At 43.4% G+C, this 24,464-nt stretch overlaps 1 protein-coding gene across 1 annotated transcript; it reads right to left on the minus strand.

Annotated features, from left to right (window-relative positions):
• Positions 1 to 11,717: 11,717 nt before the first annotated feature.
• On the minus strand, positions 11,718 to 15,358 carry CHAMP1 (chromosome alignment maintaining phosphoprotein 1). The gene has a single exon (XM_054271622.1). The coding sequence runs from the start codon at positions 15,356 to 15,358 to the stop codon at positions 12,521 to 12,523; it is 2,838 nt and encodes a 945-aa protein (XP_054127597.1). The 3' UTR covers positions 11,718 to 12,520.
• Positions 15,359 to 24,464: the final 9,106 nt, after the last annotated feature.

Genomic DNA, 24,464 nt, shown 5'->3' on the forward strand with positions numbered 1-24,464 from the left:
CACAACAAGGCTTCCACCAAAACAAGAAAATGGGATGGCAGGTGGGAATTTCAGTAGCATGAGCACACATGCTCAACTCATTCAGCAAACCACACTGCCCATGACATGGCTCAGATGGGATGGGCCCTTTGTTGTAAACCATGCCTGTGCCTGATGCATTGAATGGATAATCTCCTCTAGCCTGAAATCTGCCATCTGGGACGGGCTTGCTGCAATCTTGCATATGAGTTTCCAAATTATCTACCCCAGAAAGTCTGTCTGTCATGTCTCCACAAGATTTGTAGGTGTTTTCTTCCAAAGGCACACAGGGCTGTACATAACCACAAGCACAAATCATATGTACATTTTTTGTGTCTATTTTAAAAGTAAGCAGACTCCAGAATTACCTTCAATGAAACTGTATGATGAAGAGTTTAAGCACCATGTCTTAAATGTAACAGGGATGAATATTATATTGTAAAGATGCTGTAATTTTTATGAGTTTGCCATTATTCACTTGGTTGTAAGGAGTTAAATCAGAAGCAAGTAATTGGAGGGGGAAAAAATTGGGAAAGGCAATGATGGCAAGGCAAGGTGGGGTTCAGCCAATACCATAAGCCCATTGCAAAACAGCAGTGAGATGGGGAATGCCCTGGTGAGTGTCTGGCTGCTGAGAACCCAGATCTGGAGCTAGGACAAGAGAGGAGACCCAAAGCTGAAAGGTGCTGATCTACCAAAGGAGCCAGGTGGAGGGTGTGTGCATCTGTGTGTGTGTAAAGGGAATTGTCAACACCACCTGGGTGAAACACCCATAATAAAGGGTGACCTTGAACTCAAGAATGAGAGCAGCCCAGCTAAAACCTACAGTTAATGAGGAAATGTATGCATGGGCTTCACTCTCCTCATCCTGTCTCCTGCTCTTCACCTCCCTTCAGAGGAATGAACAGTGTTTTATGTCAGTGAATTTGTGTTTGGATGACTTGACTGTCAGTCATCTCCCTTCCTTTCTTACACATTTGGGTCAGGTCTTGGCTGGACACCTGTGTCCTGTCTGCAGCCAGGGGAGGGGAAGAAGAGTGTGTGGTGGGAGGCAGCTCCTCCATCCCCAAGGCTGCCACAAGAGCTCCTGAGCCATTCCCTGCTAGCACCCACCACGTGCCTCCAGCTGGTGCAGGAACCTGGGCAGCAGGCTCAGGCCAAACAATTAAAGCTAAAGATATCATCTGCTCTTGGCATCAGCCAGACTCACCATAGACAGAGGCTGCAGGGTGCCCAGAAGAGCTGAGACTCTTGGACCAACAAACCCGGTAATGTTTGTGGGCAGGAGAGGCTGGAGAGTGCCCCAAAGGCACAGATTTACCCCAGTGAGTACCCTTAAAAAGAATTACTTGAGAAGCAGGGATGTCCCTGAACACACCTTCTTGAAGGGGCTTGGCTCATTTTAGGAAAAGTAACTGACTGTTTGGAAACACACATTAAACCATAAGCTAATAAATATGGTGGGTTTTTCCTATCAGAGTATCTTGCAGAGGTTTTGAGTACACAAATTAATGCTACCTGAACCCTGAGTAAGTTTGGTGTTGCCTGCAGTGAAGTGATTAAATTCACTCTCATCATCTTTGTTTAAATGATTGTGACACCATAATCAAATATGTAGAAATGATTCATGCCAATTTAAATTGGTGTATTGAGAAAGCACCATAGTTTCCAAGCACAAAAGAGACAGGCCGATGCTTTTAAAATAAAAATATGTTGCAATGTGAGATAGGGGACTATACAGTAGAAAAATAAAAGAAGTAATATAAAGCAATCCAAAACTTACAATTAAAAAAACTCTCAAGATTCTTCCTGGACACAACGAATGTAATCAAGCTGCTCAGAGGTGACACTGCCCTTCAGCTCAGCTGCTCCCACAGCAGGGCTTGGCTATGTGTGTCCTGCAGCGTGGATGAACAGAGGTGTTTTGAATTTCTCCTCCACCTGAGATCCACATTCTTAAGAACTGGTTTATCATCAGGACCCACCAATGTGCCAGCCTGCCTGCCCCAGCCCACATCTCTCACATACTCCTTTCATACCTCATGCACAACCAGTGACTTTTGGCAGAGTCAATGCTGTCAGCCTCAACTGTGAATGCCAGAAATCATGTCCCACCAGAAATAATCTGAAAATACAAGGACCTTGTGAACTCCGCTTGCCTGCAGGGGTTTGGATTCCTTATGCATCACATGTGATGGCAAGACCAATTCTAACTGAATTGCTGAAGTACAGCCACAGTGACATTTAAGAAGCGCCAAACACATTAACAATTGCATTTGGAGACCAGCAATTTCATTCTGCACTCCACCCAAGAAACTGGAACAGCACTATTTGCAGTCATGATTATTCTTAGCTAAGTTGCCATGGAACAAAGCCTGGTTAATCCGAGTGGACTGATTCAGGGACAATCTCTCCTTCTAATCTTATTGCCTAATTCCCTATCACTCCCATTAGGTTAGTATTTATTTAAGACGTAAGAGGAGCAAGATTTTCAAGGAATCGTCATTTCACTATGTAGAATCGTAACAGCAGCCCAGTCCTCTCACTAAAAATAATAAAGGATGTTTTTGTTTCTCTTTGAAGGAGGCAGGGTAAAGAATTTTTCCTTCTAGAAGCAGATCAAATCTCCATTGAATTTTCCTTGAATTCATAGGATTTAGTACACGAGTCCATGTGTTGCTTTGAGCCTTAGAAATGACAATCATTTGGTCAGTGATACCTTTGCCAGAGAAATAAATGTTTTGGGGAATGTGTCTATAATAAGACAGATGTGCTGTTAAAAGAAGTTATTGTACTTTGCCATATTTCTGATGCCAGCTTCATTGGCACCTTTCTTCTATCACCTAAGCAATAGCCTGGCCTCTTTTATTTACTGATAGTAATACATAATATTGATTTCAAATACCTCACAAGCCTCCTGGAAACCAGTCAAGAAGTGTTGTACATGCCAGCATTCCCCAGGGACTGCAGGCAGCCCAGCAGCGCAGCAGCAGCCTGCTATAATTGGCCTCGTGTTGCAATCCAGTCCATGGGGCAGAAGCTCAGGCAATGTCCAGGCACTCAGCGCCTCCAGACTCTGCCTTACAAGTGCATTGCAAGGCTCTCCAGGTAGCTGACTCATACATTGTGACACAGCTCTTAGCAACGAGGTGTGTGCAGAACTACCATGAGGAGAGGTGAATTCTTCATGGGTTTTTTTGAAAATTGATTTATTAGAAATTAAATCATGGTCAGGTAGTGGAAAGGAGATACTGGGGAGAAGAATGTCATTCATGTTTGCAATACGCCTCCCACAGAAACACAGATATCTACTTTAATAAATCTCTGGAAAAAGCCATGCAAGCTTTCTGCTTGCAGGGCTAAGCTTGCAGTGATTAAAGCCATAGCAATATTTTCTTTACAAGAAATAGCACCATAAGGTCACTGCAGACATCACCACTCTCCTCAGGGTTACAGAGAATAAGGTAATTCAATTTCAAAGTGCCTCGTCACTGGAATAAATTTGAGAAAGATATTAAAACCAGCCCTGACCTGAAAATAGAGGTATCCAAAGCAAATAAAGGTTTTGATGAAACAGATGGTAACCATAATTAACTTTGGCATTTTCTGCCATAAACCACATAGTTTTAACTCAATTTGTTGGCCTTTGTTTTCTTTTTTTCTTTTTTTAATTAAACAAATCCACTTCCATCTAATCAGCAATGAGTTCATAGCCAAACAATGAAATAGCCTGCTTTAAGAAATCTGGGCAGGACACAGCCCAGGCCAACAGCCATCAAAGGCTCCAGTGCCTGCTTTCTCCTGGCCAGGAGGCTGCAGAGCTGCTGCTCCAGAGCCTGGCAGGAGCCCTGCCCTGTGCTGGGATCATATCTGTTTGTTTACACAAAATGTAAAAACCCCATCCTGCAGCTGCTGCAAAGCAGTGTGAACTATGCTGCACAAGCCAGGGGTGGTGGGTTCATTTTCTGTTATTTATCAGCAAAACTGGAATCTTCACTTCAGCTGTTTGCCCATAAATGTGCCGACATAAACCAGTTTAGATAAATAGCTCTGATTCTGTTGTAAACATGTAGGTATTTGAATCTTTCCTTGCTGCTTCAAAACCACAATGAAGGCTATGCCAGCAATCCTGCCTGAGACCATTTATCTCATTTTGTCAGTTCATCTTACAGTGGGAGACCATTAGTCAAGAGGCATTTGCTTGCAAGTGATGTGACCATTCCTGGTGACCATTTCAATGCTATTAAGACATCCCTACAACTTTACTTCTGTTGCTTTAGTAGGAAGTTACAATTAAAAAAAAATCTCAGTGACACGATGGAAAGATCAAATTATGAAAGTCTTCTGACTTTTTTGTCTCTGATGCTTTTTGCAACACCTAAGAGTGGATGTGTGCCAAAGCATCTGAAATTGATTATGAAATTGAGGGAATTAAGGATTTATGGTATTTTTTTACTATAAATGAAGCAGGAAGGTTCCCATGGCCAAGGCAGTATGTTTGTATTTTTCCCCATTTCAACAACATTTTGACCATGTCAAGACCAAGTTCGTCATTTCACTTATTCAGTTTCATTATTGCCTGGAGTAAAGAGAGCAGAGAGGAAAAAATGCTGGAGATAGCCCAGACCACAGCAAGTCAATGCAAAATGATGAAGGACAGAGGTTTCAGGGCTTGTTTTTATACTGTATCTGTAAACTGCTTTTGCCTCTGTCAGACAAGTTGTGCACAGCCTTACTCAGGCAAAATTCCCTAGGATTTCAAGGGGAAATATGACTGCAGATGGGCAGGCTGCATCTGAAGGCAATGTCTCAAAGCACGGATGTAACAGAGAATCATAGAATGGTTTGGAAAGGACCCCAAAGATGATCTCATGCCCCCTGCCACAGACACCTTACACTAGACCAGGTTGCTCAAAGATCCATCCAACCTGACCTGGAACAAATCCAGGGATGGAGCATCCACAAATTTTCTGGACCACCTGTTCCAGTGCCTCACCACCTGCACAGTAACTAACTTCTCCCTTATATCTAATTTAATATTAGATAATATATAAAAAATAAATAAATATGTCACCAACATGGTGACAGCAAGACAGTCACTGTCTTGCTGTGCATCAAAAACTAATAAGCTGGAAGTGGAAACATTCTAAACCCAGCCATGCCACCACTGTCTTGCAGGCAGACTTCTATGACACCGCCAGCAACACCTGGATTCATACGTTCAGATTTCTCATCTGGAAACTGTCCTCTCTCTGCCCAAACCTGGGAGAGTTTAACCTGGATCTAAATGTGGTTTCTCACATTTCTTCTCTTTTCCATCTCACTAGTTCCCTCCAGTGCATTTCTGTGTGACTGAATCACTGCGTGATTTCTGTGTGTGCTTCTCAGTGTAATCTTTGGGTGAGAAACTCTGCTGGGGTCTTCCACAAGAGCAGTGGGAGCTGCAACTGCTGCGAGCAAGACTTGAGGGGAATGCTTGTGGCCCTGCTTCATCCTCTGCTTTTCTGGCTGTCAACAGGTCTGAGATCTTTAAACCCCCTGTCAGGCACAGGCTGTGTCTCTGTGTGTGTGCACCAGCTGCTGTGGACTGCACTGAAATCCTCTTTGCACTTACAGAGCTCATGGCCAGCACGGGTCCTGGGCACAGCAGGCTGGCACAGGGGGCCCCGAGCACAGCCCAGCACTCCAACGCCTCCGTGGGAAGGGCAGAGCTCCTCTGAAACTCCCTCAGAGCTTCTTCTAACCGACATGAGAGGAGTAGTGGCCTAAAGAAAAAAAGAGAGGTCATTTTTTGGTGATTACATAAATGTTTTGAGCACCTTTGTAAATAATGCATGTGCTGAGGGAGTGGGAATACTGCACAGCAGGGAGGGGTGTCAAAGAAAACAAACAAGTGCTTTAAAACAAAATACTTGGGATACAGTGGCGAGGAAATCAGTCAGAGGAGGGCCAAAATTAATTCACCAGAATAAGGACAAAAGCTCAGAGCCATTTGTGAACCAATCATTGGCTTATTGTTATTATTATTATTGTTATTATTATTGTTGTTGTTGTTTTTGTTGTTGTTGGTATTGTTATTATTATTATTGTTGTTGTTGTTACTATGACTATTATTATTTGTGTGTGTGCACTTAGCATGTTTAAAGCTGATCTGCTCATAAATTGCTCTGTGGCTCCCTCTAATGACAACTTTACCGAAAGTGGGCTCCGGGAGGCAGAGAACAATGAAACTTCTGTGCTCTTGGTGTAGCACAGAATCGTACCATCGCTGAATGGTTTGCGTTGGAAGGGGCCTTAAAAATCCTCTAGTTGCAAATCCTCTAGTTACAGCCCTTCTGCCGTGGGCAGGGACACCTTCCACTAGACCAGCTGGCCTTGAACACTTCCAGGGATGCGGCATCTCCAACTTCCCTGGGCAAGGGACCAAAAAGTAAAAAATGGCTGATACACTCGATCCTCAGGCAGATTTCTTTGCAGAGGTACTGCCTAATCAAGAAATGTGTTGCTGATTCCAGAGCAAATTAAAAGAATCAGATAATAGGGAGACTAAAAAAATAATTACAGGATCTAGCAATGCACAAATAGCAATGTCAGAGCATAGGATCATTTAAAATATAATATCCACACTGAATTAGTTGAAAATTAATTATAGAAGTCCGTATAATATAATTCAATGAAAGCCATAATTCCTCCTGTGTAGATTAAAATGTACATCAAGTCTTGCAACACATCAATGAGAATTTCCACACTAATATTTTCTGACACTTTGCACTCCTAAAGTCACCCTGGAGATCAGCACAGTCCAAAGGGGTAAAGTCTGTTTGGTTTCCAGCTGAAAATTATTTTAGTTGTGAAATCTTTGGGAAGTTAAATATGAGAGAAAGCTGTAACAAAACAATCTCTTACATGTGAACAAGTGATACTAGTAAAAGCCATGCTGTACTTGCACACACCCCTTTCTGACCAATGTGTATTTCTCTCATATGCATATCAGGAACATTTCCTTTGTTTAAGAGTTTGTTTGTGTCAACTCCAACCTGCTTTTAGCCACAGCAATTATTTTTTAGGTGAAATTAATATTCCATACTGTCACTTTTTTAATGCTGACTTTGAAACAAAGACACTTGTTTCAGAGGACAGAGGAAGAGTCTTAATGGACAGTAGGTTGGGTACAGAGCAGAACAGCATATGGAAACTAGAGGAAAACAATATTTAACAGTTCATTGGGTATAATTCCCACATAAATAATTGATTTATGCAGCAAAATACTTTAAGAAAACCATTTAACATTCTAATACACATTGATTTGCCTCACAGTAAGGTAGAAAGCATTTCATTGCACAGGCAGGTTTGTGGCTCAGCTGATACAAGTCCCAGAGTGCTCAGTGGTAGGGCCTTGGAAGGAGCCTGAAGTGACATTTAGTGAGGGACTCATTCAAATAGGAATATTTTGGTCCACATAGGCTACATGTAGAATCACAGATTCACAGAACTCTTTAGGTTGGGAAGGTCTCTTAGCTCATCAAGCCCAACTGTTAATGTAGCACTGCAAGTTCCAGCACTAAAGCATATCCCACATCTACGTGTCTCTCAAACACCTCCAGGATGGCGACTCCCTGAGCTGCTCACTCCAGCCTGTCTGGCCTGACACTCCTTTTGGTGAAGAAATTTTCCCTAGTATCTGCATGCCCTTTTGCTAAGAAATATGTAATTACTACCTACCATTCACCCCCACATGACTTCTTTTGTCCCTTTTGGATGTTAACACGCCATTTGCACCATAGTGGGATGTTTCATTTAACCATAAATGTAGTCAGTTAGAAACAATTCTGGTTTTGAAAAAAAAATATATTTATAGTCAAGACATTTTAAGAGACTAATTTCTGCTTTAGAAATCACACAGGTGAACAGTTCAACCAAAAGGGGCTAAGGAACAGAGCACAGACAAAAGGAGTCAGGCAGCTGAGAGCAGTAACCCTTAAAGCCAGAGCCACAACAGAAAGGTCATTACATTATCTCTGTAGTGCACATATGGTCCTCATGTAAAAAGCCTCTGTCCCATCTGTGAGGTTGCTCTACCAATATGTGTTAATGACATGCTGAGACATCATTTCAACTGCAGAGCTGATTTTCTCCAAATTCTTCATTTGGTCATTACCAGCTCTCCTCCAAAATAAAACAGCATGGGGTATCACTGAGCCAATTCAGGTCTGTAACAACTGCATGGATGAGTCCTTATAATGTTACATATTTGGAAACTGCAGAATGAGGGAAAACAGAAGTAGCTTTAAGATTTCTTCAGTGCACATCCCCCTGCTTTCCTTTAACTTTCAGAAAGATTCTATCCTTAGAATCAGCATAAGTATTGACATTTATAGAATGCCATTTATAGAATAACCAAAGTATTCACCTTTAATGTTTTCATCATTTTTTATCAGAACTACAGAAATTAAACGTTTGCCAGCAGGGGAATCTGGACCATCTTTCTGTACTTTTTTCAACATGGGTGAAGCATTTGTTCTTCTCCAATGACAGGGAACTTTTCCCAAAACTCCATTAAAGATGGAGTTTTGGGAAAATATGTATGGCTATGTACAATTGCCATAGGTGTCAGTCAATTCTCACAGCATCCTGGACACCACCCCTAGGGTGCCGTGGATGTGCATGAGTTGAGTTTTCTTGAGTCACTCCTGACTCAACCCTCTCCCATGGTAGTTCTTCCACTTCTTCCACCCTTTGACTAAACAGAGAGGCGTGGGAGACCTTGCTGGTGAGGAAACGACAAAGATGGCACTGGATACATCAGATTTCTGTGTGCCTGCAGCCACCAATCCACTCACCCCACTTGGTTACAGTCCTGCTTCGCTCAGGTTTTTTCCACTAATGCAGCAGTAAGTATTGGCTTTGTGTGGCCAGGCTTGCTTAGTGGGGGGCTATGGGAAGGGGGGGATCTTCTGTGAGAAGCTGCCAGAAACTTCACCCTCTTGTGTCTGTGAACATCTGACTACTGCTAACTAGAAGTATAGAGCATGGATGCTGTAACTGATAAAACTTTCACTCTTCTGCTAAGTCAGACATATACATATGTTAGGCACCTTTTTCTTAATGTGAGCATTTTATTTTCCCATTGGGTTTAAAGAACTTATTTTTATTTTTACTTTTAAAATGCAGGAGGTTTTGGAGGTATTTAAAAGCTGTTTTTCCTCAATATGTTTCAAGTTTTAACGCTGTGCATGGAGGAAGAATAAGGAATAAAACTAAAAGCAGAGTGTACAAAGAGCAGAACAACTGTTTTTAATTTTTTCTCTTGCAGCACTGGAGGAAGCCTCTGGGAATAAATGCCTGCTTTTCCACTGAGTTTCACTTAAACTTTGGAGTTTGAGGTTTTGGGTTTCAGAAGGTTGTACACTTTGATGAGTCAATATTAGCATAAGCATTTGAGACAGGGAATCAGAACATCTGGTTTTGATACCTGCACAAACCTCTGCTGGAGTCATGGAGTGTCTAGGTACAATGAGGGCTACCCTGCAGCTTCAACAGAACAGCAAGTCTCAACTACAACACCAAGGCTTAGCTCAGCTAATGAAACAGCAAGCACACAAACAGAGTTTATGCATTTTGTTGGGGGTTAGCACTTGGGGCTTGGGCACACTTTCACGAGGTATAAGAAAAATCTTGCCTGAGCATTCAGTAAGACAGAGAAAAAAGGTACAGAGGCAGCCAAAAAAAAAAAGTAAAATCCAACCCAGCAGACAACTGACAGATAAGAGGCAGATGTGAGGAAATAATGGAACTGAGTTGCCAAGACAGCATCGATAAGCAACTCAGCCAGCATGTCTGTGACTGAGGGTGCAGGTTTAGAGTTACCATAAGCCCATATGAACTCACTGCCCCTTCTGCCCAAAGAAAGAAAGTAAGAAAGCAAGCCTGCTCTTTTGATTGTACAGCTCAGAAGAAATACCTGGTCAAATATGTCAGACAATACAAATTAGCAAGAATTCCTTTGACTTCTACTAAATTTTAATACTAAAATTTAATACATCTTTGCTAGAATCTTTCTCAGAATAGACAATGGTGAAGCACAGAATTCTCATTTTAAAACACTGAATCCTAAATGGTCTTCAGGGGTGTTTTTACACATTAATTTACTCATTAATGTAAGACCAAACAGTACCAATAATGGTATATGTGTTCATATTCTAATGATTACATTCCATGTTTCTCTGATCTAGAGATAAGCAACATATTAATATACCAAGACAGCTACTTAGACACTCACTCTTAGCTATGCTGAAGATATAATATTACTCAAACTAGTAATTCTTGCAAGAATCTCTCCCCAAATATCAAATGAAATGAAGTTGTAACCTGAGACAAAAATGGCCTTTTCTGTCAAACACCTCCAAGTTCTCTGCAGGCTACTTTTAGTTTGACTGAATGAAAGCTGGTGAAAATGCCCTTTAAAAACATGACTGAGCATTCCATACAACCAACCACTTTTTGCCAGAAGAAGATGAAGTTTGTATTGCACATATGGCCACAGCCAACATCCTTCTGTAACAACATCCTCTGATGTATCTTTATTGTTTTCCTTTTGTACTTTCCCTTGAGCATTCTTCACAAAAAGGATTGAAATCAGTGTCCTTCTAAGAGTACACAGAAGAGGTTCCTCTCCAAGAATAGGGATGATAAAAAAGAGCTGCCTAAAAGTTCATATAAAAGCACTTTCTCAGTCATATACATGATCTATGAATGTAACAGCCTTTAAAAAGTTAGAGAACCTGAAAGTTGAATACTGCAAGTATTACACCCAAGTGTAATGAAGACATGCTGCAAAGTCAGGAAATCATTTCACTATGCTGACTTTCATTATTAAATATTTGCCATTGCAAGAAATAATATCTTCTAACACCTGGGAAGTAAAGAATGACTGTATGATTCTGTGCTGTCCTGAACGAGTCACTTTTACTGGCTTTTAGTTAATGCCACTCTTACTACACTGAACTGGAGCTACAGAACATACACAGTAAGTCACACAATGCATTTGAATTATTCATACAGACATGGTAGGAAGGCAACTCTTTCACTTAATAAACAGCACTAAGAAGTCACCTGAGTGTAGAGCTTTAAATATCTTTGCCCTTCCTTACAGAAATCCTCATGAAAGGCAACAAAGATAAAAATACAAACTTCAATCAAACCAATCTGAAGCTCTTTGGTTGGAGATTACACTTGGAGACTTTTTTATTATTAATTTAACACTAACACCTTCATATCCTAAACCCATATTTAAAACAGCTTGTCTAAGCATAATTCAGCTGGAGAGGAACTCCTTCTTCCTTCTGCTGCCTCCACATAAAATCTACATTCCTTCTGAATTAAAAAGTACTTATGTGTTTTTAACAAATAATATACAGATCACACAAAGGCCAGCATCCTAAATAACAGTGCATAAATATAAATTCTTGTTTTCCTTTTTTTTCATTTCCATCTGACATGCTCTTCTGAAAGAGATGGGAAATTTAGACTAACCTTGCTGAGTGATGACTGAGGCTGATGACTGCAAAGTTGAAGCTTCCAAAGCAGACGTCCTAGGTACTTTTGCATCTCTTGTTGCCAAAGATACTTAAAAGATACTATGCTGAACACAAAGGTTTCCTTCTTGACTTGAACAAAAAAAAATTATGGCCAACACCAGGTTGGGTTTCTTTTTATTGTTAAAACATTAAAGCATAACATTTCACCAAATACAGGAAATTTAGGGGTCGTCTGACATTACAAACATCTGGATCATCAAGAGAAAGTGTTGAGCTATACATAGTCTGACGTTAATCTATCAATTTAATGTATATTAGTAAATGATTAAAACATGGCCAAAATACAGAATCACAAAATAAGTACCTTGATGCTTCTAAATCTGAGACAAGTCAGAGAACTGAGTGCAATAAATTTCCAGCAAATGTCTATACACTCAATTACCTCAGGGCAGAATTATTCCAGGAATATTGGTAGTTCCTCGTATTCCTACCAGGAATATTGGTAGTTCCTCATATTCTTGCTCATTCACATTCAATTTAGTGAGAATTTGATTTGAGAACTTGATAAAAACATTTTTAAAAATACCACATTTAACAAATGTGAAAAAAGAAGTTATCTTCACAGGAAAATACAGATTGCTTGCCACTCCAGTCCTTATTTGCCTATATGTTTTACAAATCTTTACAAAACTAATTTGTATCCATTTTGGTTTCAAAAACATAGTACATCTGAAAAATAAAATATGACTCTACTGATGGGTAATACAAAGACATGAACACGCATTTAAAATTACTTTTAAAAGTAAATCTTCTCAGTAATACAGCTATAAGACAAGTTAAACATAGTACAATAAACCATGCATCTTCTGACTTGTCAGATCAGCTAAACTACTCGGTTAACATACAGTAACACTTTTGAACACTTCGTAAATTCAGCTTTCCTAGCACAAGGAAAAAAAACCAGATTAAATTTGTTCTTCAAGTGGTTCAAGGCTGTCCAAGTGTTTTTTAGGTGTATCATCACTATGACGGCTTTGGCAATGGGTTAAATGTTTCTTAAAGCCTCGGGGAAAATTTGATTCAAAATTACAACGGGGACACTTCAACAGACTTTGACCATGAGCAGCAACATGATTTTTAAGAAGAGACTCCAAGAGAAAAGCTTTGCCACATATTTTACATTTGTATGGGCTTTGAACATTATGCTTGTTAACTAAATGGTGCAAGACAGCACCTTTTTTCATTGCACGACAGCAACAGATTTTGCAGTAATACTTTCCCTTGCCACGCTTCATGTACTTTGCTATTTCTTCCTCAGAGATGAAAGCCTCTTTCTCCTCAGTAAACTGAAGCACACACGGTGGCTGCATAGGAGTAGTTGCATCCATTTTGCTCTCTTTGCTGTAATCAGATGACTCCATATCATACTGCTCTTGGTCACTGTTGGACTCTTGTTCCTTTATCTCCATTGAGTCCACCACTGGTTTTCCACACTCACTACTATTTAGTTCAGAATCTGAGTTCTCCTGGTTTTCCTTCTTGGGCTTCTTTTTTGGGCATGAATATAACATGTGTTCAGGTGATTCTTTGGCTAATATTGACTGTTCATCCTGTGAGAATAAATCATCCAGTGGTTTCTGATCATCTAAACTGTGAGAGAGAAAGTCACTCTCACCAGACTCACTAGGTGTTTGGGGCTCAGAGAAAAAGCCCGAAGCAGACTTGTGAGGCTCGGAAAACAGGATGTTCTTCTGGATTTCAGAAGGTACAGTAGTTTCAGCATGTCTCTGGACATCAGAGGATAGAGCAGCAGCAGGCTTCTGCATCTCAGAAAATACAGCATGCTTTTGAACATCAGGGGAAACAGCAGATTTCTGGCAGTCTGTGAAAACAGCTTGCTTGAGCGTCTCGGGAGAAACAGGAGTAGGTTTCTGGGACTCAGTAAAGAGGCCATGTTTCTGAACTTCAGGAGATGTGGATTTCTGAGACTCTAGAAAGGAAGTAGACTCCTGAACTTCAGAGGAAATGGAAGTGAGTTTTTGGGCTTCAGAAAACAGGGTATGCTTCTGGACTTCAGAAGAAACAAGAGAGGATTTTTGGGCTTCAGAACAGAGAGCTTGTTTTTGACCTTCAGTAGAAACAGCAGAAGTAGATATCTGATTCTGGGGCTCAGAAAAGACAGCACGTTTCTGGACATCAGTAGAGGCAGTAGGATTAGATTTGCGAGTCTCTGGGAACAACACTCTTTTCCGAGGCTCAGGGAAATGAGCCCGTTTCTGAATCTCAGATGAAGCAGCAGAGGTGGATTTCTGAGTTTCAGAAAAATACATTGATTTCCGTGACTCAGAGAGTTTCCAAGATTCAGGAGATACTGAAACACCAGGCTTACGGACCTCAGGAAAGAAAGAAGGCTTCCAAGAGTCAGAGGAAACAGTGTGACTGGACTTTCGAAGCTCAGGAGAAACAGGGGGAGAATGCTTCCATGTGTCAGGGGACAGAACAGGTTTCCAGCCTTCAGGGTAAACAGATGAGATGGGTTTCCAGGGCTCAGAAGAAACAAGAGTAGACTTCTGGGATTCAGAAAAGGACGTAGACTTACAGGAATCAGAAACAAGCTTCCTAGGTTCTGGCAACACAACCGAACCAGGCCTTCGGGACTCGGGGGCAGACCTCCGGGATTCCACGGACACCGACATGGCAGGCTTTGAAGCCCAGGGAGAAACTGTGGGGGACTTCTGCACTTCATGAGGTGAAGCCCTCCAGGGCTCAGGGGAAACAGTTGGGCCAGGTCTCCATGACTCCGGTGAAACCGCAGAAGCGGGCCTCCGGCTCTCAGGAGAAGCAGCAGAAGCGGGCCGACGCATTTGGGAGGGATGCCTGCGTGGCTCAGGAGACACGGCTGGGGCGTACCTCCGTGGCTCAGGGGACGCTGCTGGAGGAGGTTTCTTTGGCTCTGGTGACACAGCTGGGGAGTATCTGCGGGGCTCTGGAGACACAGCAGGAGAATGGCGCCGGGGCTCAGGCGATATGGCGGGGGAATGCCGGCGGGGCTCTGGAGACGTGGCCGGGGAGTGCCGACGGGGCTCCGGCGACACGGCCGGAGCTGGCTTCTGTGGGTCGGGGGACACAGCAGGAGATGGCTTCTGTGGGTCAGGAGACACGACAGGAGATGGCTTCTGTGGGTCAGGAGACACAGCAGGAGATGGCTTCTGTGGGTCAGGGGACACAGATGAGGCTAACTTTTCTGGATCGGGAGATGTGGCCTGGGCTGACTTTTCTGGATCTGGGGACACAGTCTGAACTGACTTCTCTGGCTCTGGGGAAGTCACCTGAGCAGACTTCTGGGGCTCTGGGGACACAGATGATTTCTGAAGCTTGGGGGAAACAATAGGTTCAGATTTGGGGAGTTCAGGAGAAAGGGCAGGTTTGCCTGACTCAGGGGAAAGGGTAGGTTTCTGTGGCTCCAACGTGACGCTTTTCTTGGACGAATCTGAATCTCCTTCTACCTGTTGCTCTTTCTGCTCTTCATTCCACTTCTCAGGCACTGCATGCTGTGCTTTGATGTGATAATACACGTTGCAATACATCTTGCTGGTAAAGAAACATTTATGGCAGTGAAACAGTTTTGCACTTTTTTGATAAAATATAAGTTTGCCCAAACCAGCAGCATCCATTTCATCACAACACTCTGGGTGAACAGTACCCATATGAATTTGTATGTTCTCATAGTCAGTTCCCCTGAAGCTGCAGTAGTCACATTCCAAGCGCTCTGTGGTTTTACGTAGTATCTGCAGCATGTCCATTTTTCTATTTTCTAGTTTCTAGGCAGTAACAGTCCCCACAGCAGTGCACCTTTTAAAGAGGATTTTTCAGTTCCTGCAATAAAGGAAAAAGATCTGTATAGTTATCCTTTCATGTTAATTTCAACTCTGTCACTCCTAAATAACCACGCGTGCTTTTCCCTGCTCACCCCCACTCCCTTTGTAGAAAGCATAGATTTTGCACAGGTACTGACTACTTCATAGAGAAATCCAAACATAAGTGTCACCAACTCCTGAAAGTCATTTTGCATCAGTAAAACTTGAAAAAATAAAGCTTATATTTAACAAAAGGCCTTCCTACCTATGTAAAAAAACTGGAAGCAAATGATAAAAAAAACCTAGGTGATGAACAGCAAAGTTTGAATTTCACTTGATAAATGTGACTTGTTTTCTCCATTGTCTTCTCTTCCCATATTTGATGTGCTTTTATTGACATTGTATTATTTACATTATACATGTAAATACCAGAAAGTACTTCGGAAAGTACTTGAAACACTACCACTGAGATAAGGCCATTTAAAAAATGCACCTTCACCATGAAACCAAAAAGTACTTTGGAAAGTACTTGAAACACTACCACTGAGATAAGGCCATTTAAAAAATGCATCTTCACCATTAAATTTCAAAACCATTCATCCGTTTTTGACAAAGACCAAACTAAAATTCAAGAAAACAGCAGTCTAAAGTCTAGGCTGTTTTCATCTTTTAAATACTGGCTTCCTTTCACTAATTATATGATAAAAAATACACTGATCATAAAAGCTTCATCTATTATGACAAAGACTTTTCCTGTTCCATTATTTCATCTGTTGCCCCAATAACAACAAAAATACTATTTAAGAAAAACAGCAGGTTTTTTTTCCAGTTGGTAGTTAACAGTCCACTGAATCCAGAACGTTGTTGTCCTCACGCTAGAGATGGAAATTTCTCAAAATTAATGTTTTTTACAAGACTTAAAAAAACCACAAAGTAACAACAACAACAACACCCAAACACCAACCAACCCCAACACCCAAACACCAACCAACCCTCCCCTCCCAACATAAATAGCTTTTAATGATTTGGCTCTATTCTCCTTTTTCCAAAAGAATTTAACCAGATTAGCTACTGCAATAAGCAGAAAACCAAGCCTAGCCATAGTCTGCAAGTTATACTGACATAAAGTGGAAGGTAAAAAGGACATTTAAGTGAAATGAGCACACTTCTTCCTTGTAGGTTGAAATTAAACAGTTGTTACATGATTAATCATGCTAAGCTATCAGCCTAATTTTGGGGGGTGTTGTAAAACACAGTGCTTCAAAACACCCAAAATTGTTGTTTAATTTTAACATTAATTTTACCTGTCTAAATATATATAAGACTAACAAGTCCAAAAATATGCATTCAAAGCAAGTTTTCTTAATTTATTCCTAAAGCATTTTCCCCCTGGTTTCTTATGGAAATGAGGCCTATACAAACACACTGCCTCACAGTCAATGCCAATCAAACTGGACAAAGCAATCCAGCCTTACTTTGCATTTCTACACCTCTCATGAAAATCAGCAACTAGAGAATGGAAGCAATGCCTCCACTGAGGCAGAATATGTCACTTAGCAGCAACTTCTTCTGTTTAGCCGCTCCACAAAAAGTCTTGAAACATTCAGAGCAAGCAGTGTCTGATTCAGCTTTAATTAAGGAAAAGGGGAAGGAATTCAAAATACTACAGCAGTGAGTTGCTTTGGGCTTGGGGTAGAGACAGAATGAAAGCAAATTAGCAGTGCTGCTAAAGGATGAGATGGATACAGCAAAAAACCAGGAAAGAAGGATTGGCTGAAGAGCAGGAGGGCACAAATCCTTAAGAAATACAGGTTCACTAGCTCAGCTGCTTATGGAGCAGCTCCTTTGTGTGCACTGCGCATACACACATCACATTAAGCCACAGGAACAGGTAGATTTCCAATTGGGAAGCACGGTGGAACCACATGCGGAGCTTTAAGAAGGAACCTGCTTCACAGCCATGAGGCAAATGAACAGCATCCAACCACAGCCTAGATAAAAATGAGAAGTAATTACTCTGCCCCACAGACACTGAAGTGAAGAGCCTTTGGGGTACAAGCTGCAGTTTCCCAGCACTGCTGGCAGCCATACAAAAGACACCCCAAATTGTACCCCACGCCACATTCAGCGTTGATGCAAAACACTTCCCAACATCTTATAACGAATTTTTTATGTCTGTAAAAGATGAAAACAAAACAAAGATGACAGCAGTGCTCAGTGGGCTGTATCTCTTCAACAGAAAATAACCTGCCAATTGTAAAAACTCACAGCACACCATGTCTTAGTACTCTAAAAGACTTTCAAATCTTTATAAACTACTTTATATTTTGTTTGCTGGATTCAGAACAACAGGAGGAAAGGAAAATTTAAATTTGAAAGCAAAAATTTCTGAATTGCTGATATGAGCAAAATAAAAAGGTTTTGGGTTTTTTTTAGTCAAATCACAGTAGAACATAATTAGGATAATGAAGATGTACTGCAGCAATCATATTTTTAGACTTGAAAGGGAATTTGTCAATTCCAAAATTGGTTGTAATCCTGAATAACCCATTTTCTTTTCACAGAAAACCAAAAAAGGCCTTTTCTAATTTGAATTTATCACAGTTTATAACAAAGTTTAAGAGACAATCTTTTCTACCCTCTTCATAATTTCCCAGCTCTTCATGTCACCTGTTGCCCTTGCTGCAGTTTTTTGTTATTCACTGAAACACACTTCACCCCATGTCCCCATCCTCTTCTTTTATTCAGTTCTATCTTACTTTATGATGAAAATTCCCACTTTCTTTCCAAATACAACAGTTAGAAAAAGTCAGCAGTTCCCAAATTCCACAAATTGTCCACATTGATGCTAAGCTTTTTTGGCCCTTAGATTATTTTGGAACCAAAGAAGTTACAGGCACAATCCAGACATCCAAAAGTCTTGCCAGCCAAGCCTTTTGCATAAGAAATAACATTAAAGAGCTGAGGGCGCTTTGTGTCACATTGCCATCACCCAGCATTTTTAGTTTTGTAACTCAACCCAGTGTACCTGGCAGTCACTGAAGTAACTGCCTCTTCTGCTGAAATCTCTACTTAATTGAGGCACCCTTCTGAGCAAGACAACTCTTGGTTATTGCAGCACTTTGGGCTGCAAGCCCATGGAATAGTAAATCTAGTTTCAGAATAGTTACTGGGATCAGTAACAAACAGCACTGAGCCTGTACTAACTCATGTTGTCAATTCAAATTTGTTGAAACACTTCTGGAAGAATAAACTCTGAGATGTTGCTGGTTCACTTAGCACAGATCTAAATAGCTAGTTTGAAAGATTTTCCTGCCAATCCCTCCAGACTCCTTCTCAATATTGAGCTCCAGTGCCACTGTCTCTACATGGTTTTGGTTGCTGTCCTCCTCTGTACTCAGGTTTCTCACACAGACGACTCTGCTTCACACTGCTCTTTGCCACCACTCCTGCATCAGAACTTGCTCTGCACGGCATCCTGGCTTGCCCAGCTGGGTGAAAGTGCAAGGAACAACATGTCACTGTTTTCTAAAGAGTCCCACACCAGCAGAGCCAGCCAGCCTAGAAACCATATGCTCAGTAACCAGGCCCCCATGGCCTTGGTCCTGCATGAACTGTGATGTAATCTGTGCTCAGCAGCATCCTTCTGGCAACACTGAGGGAGATGGACCATGCTCCCTCTGTGTAAATGCATTATTACAGACATTAAAGGGAATGTGCTGCTGCAAATCAAACCCATAACAAGGTTTTATTAAATAAATGGTGTGACTTTGTCAGGGTGTTCCATGTGCACTGCAGAGACCTGAACCAAATACTAAATCACATCACTGTAGTGCTCTGAAGCTCTTTAAGGAAAAGTATGAATTTCAGGACAAAGATCAAGTTGTCATGAGCAACAGCTTCTCCATTAAACACAGCAGAAGACAGATGGTCACTGGAGCATCTCTCAGGACTTCTTGAGTACTCCTAGGAGGACAAAGAAGCTGCCACCTCTGCAAGTACAAATAACTGCTGTGCAGGCCCCAGGCCACTTTGTTTAGCTGAACACTCTGCCAGGCCATAACTGTCTTGTAAAAAGGACACCTGAGCATTGCCCTATTCAAACTCTCAGGTAACAGCTTGTGCAGTGCAGCAGTGGCTATAACTGAGCCTGTGCTGCATGCTACTGTAACACTACAAAGCACAACACATTCTTTAATTGCTCTTTCTACATTCCCTCCTACTTTTCTCACTTTCCATGGCTGCAACACTGAGAAAACAAATACACATGCAGCCAAACAGAACACACTACAACCAAAGCAGAAGCCTGAAGCCCAGCATTTATGCCTGTTCTGCATCCACATCCTGCCTGCAAGACAAAATACTGTGATTCAACTAAGATTCTGGGGCTTGCAATACTAAATTTTAACTTAAGGCAGCCAAGACTCATTCAGAATCTTCCTAAGACACGACATTTCCCACTGAAATCTACCTGAGCAGGTAAGTGCTTCTGGCTAAAAGCTCACTATATCCTCAGATGCCAAGCACAGTAACAGCATCAGTGCCAACCCAGCTCTTAGCTGACTTGAAGTGACACAGATCAATGTCCATCACTCAGTTTAAAAGTGCCTGAAGAGACACAAATCTCAGCAGTGGGACCACCAGTCCCTACTGCTGCTCCATCAGCCACCTCTCCTAGCCCCTCTTCCTCCAGGCATGTTTAGAACCTACAAACAGAGGTTCCTACCACCAACTCTCTCCTCTCTCCATTGAGATGCTGAAGATCCTTACACCAGTTCCTGTCCCTACATTGGAGTTCTGGCCATAATCTCCTCCACCAGAGGAAAAACAGAAAAACAGCTTGGGAAAAGGATTGGTAATGAGGGCAAGTATCTACCTGAGAAAAGAACAACCATCACTGCTTTTCTTGATTTGTTCTTAGCAGCCAAGAGGCTAAAGTCATGATTTGGCAGAAAGAAGAAGTACCCAGGAAATCAGAGGCAGTGAGATAACCACAAATTCAACCAAAAGGTGGTTATGAGTATCACAAGGCAGCCACAGAACAGAGTCAAACAGCATCAGAAGTTTCTGCTGAGTTCATGTTAAACTGAGCAACAGGAACATCCCAAGCTAATGCACAGAGAGGAGAGACCTCCTGATGTCTTCCCAGCCAACACATCCAGCCATGTCTGAGACAGTTCACGGATTCCATATCCCATCTTCCACAGGGATCCTACTTAAGATTAAGCCATACTTCCCACAGCCCCTCAAAAACCTCCCCGTGGAAGAAAAGTGGACAAATGCAGAGGAGATACCTACATATAACAAGGAATCCATGCAAGTGTTGGCACAACATGACTCTGGCAGCAAACAAGGTATCTCTACTTTTTAACTCCATTCCAATGTCATAGCTACAAGTCTTCCAATCATTCCTGGTAATTTTTAATAAACACATTCTACACTTAGCATTGCAACAGGAAATATATACCTGCATTTTTCCTCTACTGAAGATAAGCTGTGACTGTCTGAGGGAAGTGACAAAGGGCTCAAAGCTAAAGATCTAGACTGTCTGTGAGCACAGAAAATTAGATTTCTTTTAACATTACATGAAGAAATTCAGAGCACAGCAACAAGTAATCTGCCACATCATTGTTCAAAATCAGACTGTCTTGGTTCTCAGTGGCAGAAAAATCTATAACTCTTTTCCTCTCAATGAACAATCAACCCTGGTGAAATACAAGCAGCTAGAGAACATGCAACATACTTTAATGGCACCAAGACAGCTGGGAAAATGATCCAGCAGAAAAGCCCTGTGATTTTCTGCAACGCACTACAACCACACATAAGATTCCCTATACCAGTCACTGCACAGGAATGATCACTACATTGATTTTTGTCAGCCTTGGAAGTTTCTTCCAGACAAACAGTTCAGTCATAACCCTCTGTCAGTGAGGAGAGTCAATGGCAACTTTGTTCCCAGCAAAAGAAATCTGAGCAAGCGAGATACAGCAGCATCATTGCCTCTGCTAGAAGGAACAGATCCAGAGTTTTGCTGAGTTTAAGCAAAAGGAAAAATTACACATTCTTGCAGTGCCAAAAAATGAATGGCAGTCTGGTGGCAGCATGATGCTTCTCTTGAAGCTACATCCCTGTGTTGTGACTGACAAAGAGAAGTTTAGCTCCCAGAGGAAGCTGCACACAAACATCCCACAGTGGGGCAGAGCAGGCACTCTGCAAGGCACCAGGCAGGTAAGGGCATCACTTCCAAGGCACCAGGAACAAGACAGGCAGCCCTGTGCTCCTGCTAGTCCACAAGTGTCCACAGTACCTGACCACAACCTCGCATCTGAACTCCCAGCTACCAGCCAGTCTACTCAGGCTAAGTTCCACCAGCAACAATTGCTGAACAAGGTTTTGAAAATTTCACAGCTACACAAGGCACAAACACTCCGACCCAACCAGCCACTGAAACAGCAAGATACGCTACGAACAAGGGAGGCACCAGGTCCAGGCAGGAAATGCTGCTTTATGAAGTTCCATGTTTCCAGGAAAGGTTCAAGGCAGTGGAGATCTACAAAGTGACAATGCTTGATGCACATACAGATGACTTAAGAAAAACAAAGCACCCAGAACTGCAACAGTTTTGCAATATTTCAATCTTTGTTAAGAGAATGACAAGTCTACACAACATTAGTTCTCAACAAAAGATCTAACAACAGTCTAAATTGCAGAGTAAAATCAATGTACATTTGACAGATTCAAGACTGAAGAAATTAATTCCATGTACTGCTTCTACAGCTTTCTAACTCCAAGTTCCAATTCCACTTCCAGCTGGCTTCCAAAAATGGCCCTGAAAACCTTATTGCTGCAGTGCTGTACCTGAGCTAATGAAGTGCCACTAGAGCATTGCAATCTAGTCAAGAACCGAATTAAGGCTGTAAAACTTGGTAACACGCTAAGAATTCCACTTACACTACCCTGAAAGAATATGGGGTTCAAGGGAAGATTACAGAAGAGAAATGTGAAATCCAAAGTTTCTATATTCCTCACTTGCAAAAAATTCATAGAATCACTGAGGTTGGAAAACACCTGAGATGATCGAGCTCCAACCTGTGACTGAACACCACCTTGTCAAGCAGACCATGGCACTCGGTGCCACGTCCAGTCTTTCCTTAAACACCTCCAGGGACAGCGACCCCAACACCACTCTGGACAGTCCATTCCAATGTCTATTCACTTTCACAGCGAAGAAATTCTTCCTAATGTCCAATCTAAGCGTCCCTTGCTGCCGTTTAAGATTATGTCCTCTCGTCCTGTCACTTGTTGCCTGGGAGGAGAGGCCGATCCCCACCTGGCTATACCTTCCTTTCCCGTGGCTGTAGGGAGCGGTAAGGTCCCCCCGAGCCTCCTCCTCTCCAGGGGAACACCCCAGCTCCCTGAGCCGCTGCTCACAGGACACGCTCTCCAGAGCTGCGCTGAGCCATCCCTCTGCACCTGCTTCTCCGCTCCCACGTGCGACGCCGCCGCTCCCGGCAGCTATTTCTGTCACCGGGGAAGGGCCCGGTCCCGGCGGGGACACGTCCCGTGTCGAACTCGCTATCCCAGGACAGCAGACGGGCAGCGCGCTCCTCCCGCTCCTGGCTCCGCCGGCATCACTTTAACTTTCCTGCGGGAAGGGGGTGCCTGCGGGCTCGGCTTTCCCGGTGCCGCCGGCTCCCCGCTGCCCGGCCCTCCCGGGGGCCGCACCCCCGGGGCCGGGGGCCACGCCGCCCGCCCATTCATCCCGCCCCTCCGGGCGCTCCCCCTCGCCGCCTCCCTTCTCCTTCTTCCCTCCCGTGCGCGGCCCCGCAGGTTTTGTTCCCCCCGCGCCGGCACCGGCAGCCGCCGCCGCCCCCCGCGCGGCGGGGGCTGGACAAGGGGAAGGCCCAGGCCCGATGCCCAGGGGGAGGGAGGGAAGCGCGCCGGGCCCGGCCGGCGGGCGCGGGGGGCGAGCGGGACGGGCCGCCCGCACTCACCGATCGGCACCTCCGGGACGGCGGGCGCGGGGCCGGGGGGGCCGGGCCGGGCTCCCCCCGCCAATGGCGGCGGCGGCGGCGGCGGGAGGCGGGGCCGGGTCACGTGCCGCGGCCGCGGCGGCGGGGCCGGGGGCGGGGCCGGGCCGCGCCGCCCTCCGCGCCCGCCGGCAGGGGGCGCTGCCGCCCAGGGGGCCCGGCCTGTCTGGGGGCCCACAGGGGGCTTGTCCAGTGCGGGGAGAATTCCAGAATGCCAGAAACAGTCACAAAGTCACAACTAGGCTGCAGAAGAGCTCTGAGATCCTCGACTATGACCAACACCACCGTGTCAACAAGACGATGGCCCTCGGTGCCATGTCCAGTTTTCCTTCAATACCTCCAGAGATGGTGACCCCCACCACCTCCCTGGGCAGCCCATTCCAATAAGCAATCACCCTCTGAGTAAAGAAATTCTCCCTCATATCCAGCCTAAAAATCCCTTGATGCCGTTTAAGACTGTGTCCTCTCATCCTACTGGTTGCCTGGGAGAAGAGCCTGACCCCAACCTGTTACAGCCTCCTTTCAGGTGATCATAGCAAAGGTAAGGTCTCCCCTGAGCCTCCTGCTCTCCAGGCTGAGCGACCCCAACTCCCTCAGCCGCTCCCTGTAGGACACGCACCCCATTGCTCTGCTCTGGATCTGCCCATTATATCCTTCCTGAATTGAGGGGCCCAGAAATGTATGCAGGATTCTTGGTGTGGGCTCACCAGTGCAAAGAGGCCACACCTCAGGTACTGTGTGTCCAGTTCTGGACCCCTCAATTCAGGAATTGCTTTTTGTCTTTTGGGTTTAGCAGTGCTTTTTGTCCAGTATGGACGGAATGACAGACTCACAGAATCACAGAACCAATTAAGTTGGAAAAGACCTCTGAAATCCACTCCAGCCTGTGAGTGAGCACCCCCATGTCAACCAGACCAGAGCACTGGGTATCATGTCCAGTTTTCCCTAAAAAACTCCAGGGTGGGTTACTCCCTGGAAGTGTTTAAGGAAAGACTCTCTGGAGGCTGAGGGGAATTTTATTA

Source organism: Melozone crissalis, unplaced genomic scaffold (assembly GCF_028551555.1).
Source record: "Melozone crissalis strain CALT ecotype California unplaced genomic scaffold, PUWL_Pcris_2 ptg000013l_1, whole genome shotgun sequence".
NCBI classification, from domain to species: Eukaryota; Metazoa; Chordata; class Aves; order Passeriformes; family Passerellidae; genus Melozone; species Melozone crissalis.